General features: G+C 55.5%; 1 protein-coding gene and 1 long non-coding RNA gene across 4 annotated transcripts in view; one reads left to right on the top strand and one right to left on the bottom strand.

Annotated features, from left to right (window-relative positions):
- Positions 1-2,600: 2,600 nt before the first annotated feature.
- LOC127492458 (uncharacterized) lies at positions 2,601-4,376 on the bottom strand. The gene is made up of 3 exons (XR_007921950.2): positions 4,238-4,376; positions 3,173-3,262; positions 2,601-2,820 (listed from the first exon to the last, which is right to left on the bottom strand). It is a non-coding gene; the product is annotated as an uncharacterized lncRNA (long non-coding RNA).
- The window catches only part of MGLL (monoglyceride lipase), a 99,406-nt gene continuing 95,609 nt past the window's right edge, over positions 3,182-6,978 (top strand). Inside the window, exons 1-2 of one of the 3 annotated variants that reach the window (XM_051852606.2) lie at positions 3,182-3,314; positions 5,531-5,675. In XM_051852606.2, coding sequence (XP_051708566.2) covers positions 3,260-3,314; positions 5,531-5,675 — 200 coding nt within the window. In that variant the 5' untranslated portion in view covers positions 3,182-3,259. Of the gene's footprint in view, positions 3,315-4,263; positions 4,403-4,833; positions 5,084-5,530; positions 5,676-6,978 lie in introns of those variants that run through there. The other 2 variants (XM_051852608.2, XM_051852607.2) reach the window with 2 other exon arrangements.

The following is a 6,978-nucleotide window of genomic DNA, read 5'->3' as shown; positions in this document are numbered from 1 at the left end:
AGAAGTCTATACAAAGAAATAAACAAAAATGGAACTAAAAAATCGATAAAATAACCCACAGGAAGTCAAAAGAGAAAACAGGAAACAGAAAAGTAGGGAAGAAAATGGCAAACTGTAGCCCTACCTCGACAGCCATTACGTTGACTATAAAGGGTCTAAAAAACCAATTAAAAGACAGACGTTGGCAGAATATTTTTAAAATGATCCAACCTTATCTTGTTTACAAGAAACTCACTCCAAATAGGGTAATTGTTAATGCGGAAAATACCATGGGAGCTACAAGCTGAACCAACCCAAACCCTCCTGTATCCATATCTGGTAAGTGAGCTCGGGCCAGTGTCATCAGAGACTGCTAGTCAGAGGTTCCTGTCTGCACAAGAAGGAATTGGTACCTGGAAGCCTGCTAAGCAAGGTTAATGAAGGGAGGACCCCCGACAGAGGAGGTGGGCATCTGAGGATGTGCATTCAGACTGACGTTTTTACAGCATTGGCTGTGGGCCTCTTATTACCCCACCCCCTTGCTGGGACATTACTGGGTGGAGGGTTTTCTGGACGTGAAATTCATCAAACTCCCCACAGGACTTCATAATGAACCTAACAGCCCCCTTGGAGTAGGATGGGGAAGGTTCCCCTGAACTGGCCCTGGGAGAGGCCTGGGACCCACTCACCCCACCCAACAACGTTGTCCAACAAGCACGAGACTTTCGGTGTGTAAATGCTGCTCTGCTCCTGGTTTCCACGCTTTTCCCTCCTTGAGCCATACAAAAGTTGTTCCCCCAAAATTCCCATTTTCTTTGGCATCTTGAACATACAAGGGCCAATGTCCACCTAGCTACCTTAGCAACGGATACAACAGCAGCATACAAAAATCAAATATGTTTCCATATATTGGGATTAACAAGAAATTAACAGGTGGAAACATTAAAAATATGTAACATTAATAATTGCTTTAAACAAAGTGTAAATCTGATAAAACATTGTATTCTGAGAATGATACAACCAAGGAGAGTTGAATAAACAGAGATATATCATGTTCATGGATTGGGAGATGGATCATAAAAATTGGTATCCATGTGTAATGCAATACCTATCAAGATTATTCTAAAATTTATATGGAAAGAACTAGAATAGTTAAAGCAACCTTGACAAGAAAAACAAGATGCTAGGAAGCAGCCTACCCATTCTCAAGATTACGCAGCAAAAAACACCTGTAGCATTAGTGGTAGAGGGATAGCCACAGATCAATGAAACAGAACAGAGAACCCCAAAACAGACCCACACAGTAGGTCAACTGGATTTTAACAAAGATGCAGGAGCAATTCCAGGGAGGAAAGGCAGCCAGTGCTGGAGCCATTGCACATTCATAAATGAACCCTGATCGAAATCAAACACTGTACAAACCAACTTAGAACGAGGTACAAACTGAAACACAGATCTGCACAACTTTTAGAGGAAAGCATAGGAGAGGATCTTCAGAGAGAAGCCTAAGGAAAGAGTTCTTAGATCTGGCACCAAAAGCGTGATCCACAAAGGGGAATGCTGCTCAGACGTGTTCGGTCCAAACGGGCATGCGAGGACCCTGTTAAGAGGGAGGAGGGAGGGCGAACCGCCCGAGGGGGAGAGGGCTTTGCACGGCACACATCTGACGCAGGCTTCGTGTCCTGAACTCTTCAAACGCAACAGCAAAAGCAACAAACAGTTCGAAAATGGTAAAAAAACAAGGGAGAGGCATTTCGCTGAACATGGACAGTGACAGACGAACTACTTGAGTCATTCAGTCAATGCACAGGAAAGCCACAGTGAGAGCCGGCTGGGTGGCTGGGCGCTTCCCAGAAAGGTAAAAAACAACTGATAACACTGAACACCTACAAGAATGCTGGCAAACTGGATTGTTCAGTGCTGCTGGGGGACTGTGAGAGGGCGCAGCCACTCTGGGAGACATTTTGGCAATGTCTTCAGAAAGGGAGCATGACATTTCCATACAATGCAGCACCCACTCTCCCGGGCATTTCATCTCAGAGAAACACTGTTACTCTCATGTGCCCCACCCCTCCACCAAACCCGTGCATTAGCGTCTATGGCAGCTTCACTAGCACCCCAGATGTCCGTGAGCGGGTGGCTCGTCACACCGTGGAGCACCTGCACGCAAACAGCAGCTCCTAAAAGGTCACGAGCCCATCCACAGAACATTGTTGAAATGGCAAAATTCTAGAAGTGGAGAGCAGACGAGTGGTTGCCAGGGCTTCGCGGGGTGGTGAAGATAAGCGAGAGTGGAAGTGGCTGCAGTTCTGTGGGGTGGTGGGAGGGGTACTAAGTAAAGGGGACGCAGCCTGTTTTATTTTTTGCAGCTGTTTGTGAATCTACAATTATCCCCCAGATAAAAAGTTCAGTGAAAAGAAAGGGCAGATCCATCCCGAGGGCAGTCCCCATGTAGTGTGTGTGCGTGTGCATGTGTGCGTGTGCATGCTATCTCTGTGTGCGGCAGACTCTGCCTGCTGCTCAGACGGAACGAAGCCTGGTTTCAAACCCCCATTCCCTGACCCGGGCAGGCTCAGCCCCGACTCTCGTTCTACTCCCCCTAAAATAAAGTCTTTATCCACTTTCTCTCTCTCTGGTTAAGATTTATTTATTTCAGAGGCAGATTTACAGACAAAGAGATATCTTCCATCTGCTGGTTCATTTCCCAAATGGCTGCAACGTCCAGGACTGGGCCAGGTAGGAGCCAAGAGCCAGGAGCTGTTTCTGGGTCTCCCACGTGGGTGCAGGGGCCCAAGGATTTTGGCCATCTTCCACTGCTTTTCCAGGAGCATTAGCAGGGAGCTGGAAGGGAAGCAGAGCAGCCAGGACTCGAACCGGCACCCATAGGGGATGCCAGCGTCACAGGTGGCAGCTTTACCCGCTGTGCCACAGTGCTGGCCTCCTCCTCTCCCTTCTTTGAACCCTAAGATCCTAAAACCTAACACCAGCCACCCTTCCTTTCCATACATCACAACCCAAGGATAATCCAGGTGAATTTAGCACAGCCCCCAGCTCCCCACCCCTGCACTGCTGTCCCTAACCCTCCACCTGTGTGACTCAGGAACCACGCCCTCTCTGTCGAGCCCTGGGGACCTGCCTGAGGCCAGAGACTGAGTCAAGTCACTCATCACTGCCCGCCACCCCAGCTGCTCACCGGCTGTTTCCAAGTTTAGAGGAAGGCTCTGCTCCGGCCTGGGCCTCCTGTGATCCAAGGCTGTGACGCTGAGACAGCGGCTCGGCAATGCTGCAGTGGAAAGTTATTGGCCACAGAAGGAAGGACACAGAGACTACTCGAGGTCAGTGTGAGGCTACTCAGGTCAGCGTGAGTCAGGGGCACTTCTCAAACTCTGGGGCTGGCACTCAGGTGAGGAGACCAAAGCGCAGATGGTTGGGACTCTCAGCCGAGTGGCTGTTCCTGTCCCCTCCATGGCCACATGACCACTTGTACTGGACATAGTGCAGACTTTGTGCCAGCCTGTGTGTGATACTGTGTTTGGAGATCTGGCTCCTGCGGTGGTGGGAGGATGGCTGGAGACGGAGGGTATTTGTGGGCTCTAAGCCTGCCTCTCCTCTATGTCCTGGGGGTGTGTGCAGGGGTCCCTCTCTGAGCTGTGGCTGTGTGTGTGTGTGTACATGTGTGTGTGTATTCCTGGATTGTCTGTCTCCGTGTCTGTGTTACTTTCTAAGAGTGTCTAAGTCCCCGTGTGAGCTTCTGTGGATGTCATGTGTGTGAGCATGTAGTGTGCATATGTGCATGCATGTGTGGCTGTGCTGGGAGCATGTGTGGCTGTGCTGGGAGCATGTGCGCTCTCTGCGGAGTATCACTGTGTGCAGCAATGCCTGCGCCAGGGACCCTGTGTGCACATGCGGTGTCTGTGTGCCCCTGTGAAGAGTCTGCGGCAGTGCTGGCATCTCTGTGCACACATGAGGGTGTCTGTGTGTTCCCGTGCACGTGCTGTCTTGGGGATGGCTCTGTGCGCGCGCCGGTGCGCGGTGCGCCCTTCCGCACGGAGGCCCTGGAGAGCCTAGCTCCACTCATGGCCCCCTGACAGTCCCCAGGCCGCCACCCCGGGGCGCGGCCGCCGGCGAGGCCGGCGGGGAGGAGCGCGTGGCCGGGTTCGCGGGCGGCGCCCCCGCTCCTCCCCGCGGGCCGGGCACACGTGGGCCCCGGGGCGCCGCCTCCCCGCGCCGCCCGCCGGTCCCGCGCGTCCCCACCCACCTCGGGCCGCCCCCGCCGCCGAGCCGGCCCGGGGATAAAGTGGCGGCGCAGACGCCGCGCCCTGTCGCCGCGGAGCCGGCCGCGCGCAGCTCGTCCCTGCCCTGGCCCGCCGCAGACTCGGACCCGCGGCGCTCGGGGAACGCGATTGCGGTGCTCGTGGCCCCGGTAACTGCTCCCCCGGCCCCCGCCCCAGCCAGCCAGTGCCGCCGCCGCCAGGGGCGAGGCCGGCATCGGGGTCCCCGGCGCGCTCGGCGAGCCCGCGCCCCCCGCGTGCGTGTGTCTGGCGCGCGTGGCGGTGCGCGTGGCAGTGCGCGCGCGTGCGTGTGTGTGTGCGGGCGCGCGCGCCGCCTGCTGCCTCGCGCCAGCCCCCAAACCAACTTGTCCCCGGCAGCCGCATCTCGCAGCCGGTGGTGCGCGGACCGCGGGCCGAACCCCCGGGGGTGCCGGTGGCGTTTGCGAGCACGGCCGCGGGGCTCCCTTCCCCGCGCGGTCGGGGGCACGCGGGAAGCAAAGTTTGCCGAGGAGCCCCGGGGGCACGTCGTCCCGGGGGGCGCCTGTGTGCGGGTGCGGGGGGGGGGGCCCTCGTGTGCGCGCAGCCCCTCCTTCCGCGGCCCCTCCCGCGGGTTGTTTAGGAAAAGTGATGCCACCAACTAGCAGCCGGGGCTCCAGGCGCCGGGTCCCGCCCCGGGGAGCGAGGAGCGGGGCGCAGGCTCCCGGCTCGGCACCCGCGGCCCCGCGGGCAGGACCGCGCGGCGGGCGCGGGTGGGTTCGGCTCGGCTCGCCGGGCGCGGACGCTCGAGGCTGCCGCGGGCGTGGGACGCGAAAGCCGGGGCGGAATGGAAACAGGTCTGTGACCGCGGCTTTGGGGTTCGAGCGGCGAGGAGGGGAGCGGGGCGCCCTGCGCCTCGTGCCCGTGCCCCCTGGAAACTGTTCCTGGGAGGTTTTGATAGAAGGGGCTTCTCGCAGCTGGGTCTTTGTACCCAGCGAGCTGACTGTAATTTCCCCTTGATTACAGCTAAAATAGCCCTTAAGATGAAGTTTCCTGAAATGATTTAAAATAAACACAGATGGGAAGGGGTGGAGGTGGGGGGGGAGCCGTAAGGAGGCACTTAAAAAAATAAAGTGAACATTTTCTTAAGGACAAATGGAATTTTTTTTTTTCAGTCTTGGAGAGGTTTGCAAGAAATAGATGTATTTTTAAAAATCTCTGAGATGAAGTGTTTTTTGCTGGCTCTGGGCAAGGCTTTCCTCCAGTGCTCCTGACTTTGGAATATATCCCCCCTTCCTTTCAAGGGCTTGAAGACCCCTCCAGAATGCCGGAGGAGAGTTTCCCCCGGCGGACCCCGCAGAGCCTGCCGTACCAGGACCTCCCTCACCTGGTCAATGCTGATGGACAGTACCTCTTCTGCAGGTACTGGAAACCCACGGGCACACCCAAGTAAGTCCCCCGTCACCCAGAGGCCTGCGCCGCACCTGCTGCCCGCTGGCTTCGGTCTCCTCTCCCCCCGGGGCCACTTTCTCCATGACCTACTTGCCATGCCTTGTGAGCGTCAGGCATGGCCGTGTTGACACAACTGAGTTACCGACTTAAAAAAAGAATCAAGAGCTTGCTTTTTCATTATAGCTGGGATACAGCTTCTGCCATGTGGCAGTTTGCAGAAATTCCACATGACTTTTTGTTTGGGGCTCGAGTTGATCTCTTCTTGGACAGACATTTGTTGGAAAGCAGCCTCAGCTGTTGAAGGTACATGCCTGCAAACGGCTGAGCAAGCCCACACCGTGTCCGTAGCTCAGTCTCCGTGTTCTTTCCCTGTTGGTCCCCAGCTCCCGACACTGACACACGTGTACGACCGGGAAGAAGGGGGCCAGGGTGGGTAGGTGGTCTTTCCTCCCTGTTCTTGCCAGCTCGATTCCTTGGTGCGTTTCTCCGTCAAGGGTTTGTCTTGCTGTTAGAAGCAGGCGCTGGAACTCTGCACCACCAGACAGCTGGCTTCCTGCTGCAAGCCTTCTCTTGGATGGAGCAGGAAAACCCTGCTGGTTTGTGTTATTCAGGGAAAGAAATTGTATTTGTGGCAACCAGTTGGCCTGAAGACAGGCGGACATTTTCCTGCTCTGGGGACAGTTCACCTGTCTCCTGTGGGTCGCGGTGGGGTACGGGTTGTGTGTCTCCCAAATCACCCAGCCCTAGGACAGCCACGAGACAAGGTGTGCATGCAATACAGCTGGTGGTGCGTTAGAAGTGCAGATAGAGACCTGTGGAGACCTGGCTTAAAGTCCTGGCTACAGGAAAGCTGTGCCAACTTGCTGTGACGTTGTCTCTGGTGTGCCTCCAAGGTGGGTGATGGGCTAAGAGTTCCTATGAGTTCTGGCAATTATCTTTTTCTGAGATTTCCTACAGGTCTGTAAGTGCCTGGGTGTTAGAGGGAGGGAGGAGAGAAGGAAGGAGAGAAAGGGTTGTCAAGTATTATGATGCTAATTAATCATTAATTCTCTACCCTGACTCGCCTGGCTGCCGAACTGCATATCCTTGTTAACTTCTAACGAATTAGTCTACCACGAGTTATTTGATCTCTGCACTGAAAGAGGACAAGGGACTTTTTCCTGTCCCGTCTTGGGCTCCCAGGGGCTCTGTTGGTGGGGCTGTGAGCTTGCCCTAGTTTGCGGTCAGTACAAGAAGGAGGGCCTGCAGTCCCAGCCAGGGCAGGGCGCTGGGGAGTGGGTTGGGAATGGCCGAGTTGGCC

This window comes from Oryctolagus cuniculus, chromosome 10, assembly GCF_964237555.1.
Source record: "Oryctolagus cuniculus chromosome 10, mOryCun1.1, whole genome shotgun sequence".
Classification (NCBI taxonomy): Eukaryota; Metazoa; Chordata; class Mammalia; order Lagomorpha; family Leporidae; genus Oryctolagus; species Oryctolagus cuniculus.
The sequence above is the reverse complement of the archived record's forward strand: the minus strand, read 5'-3'. Positions and strand labels throughout refer to the sequence as shown.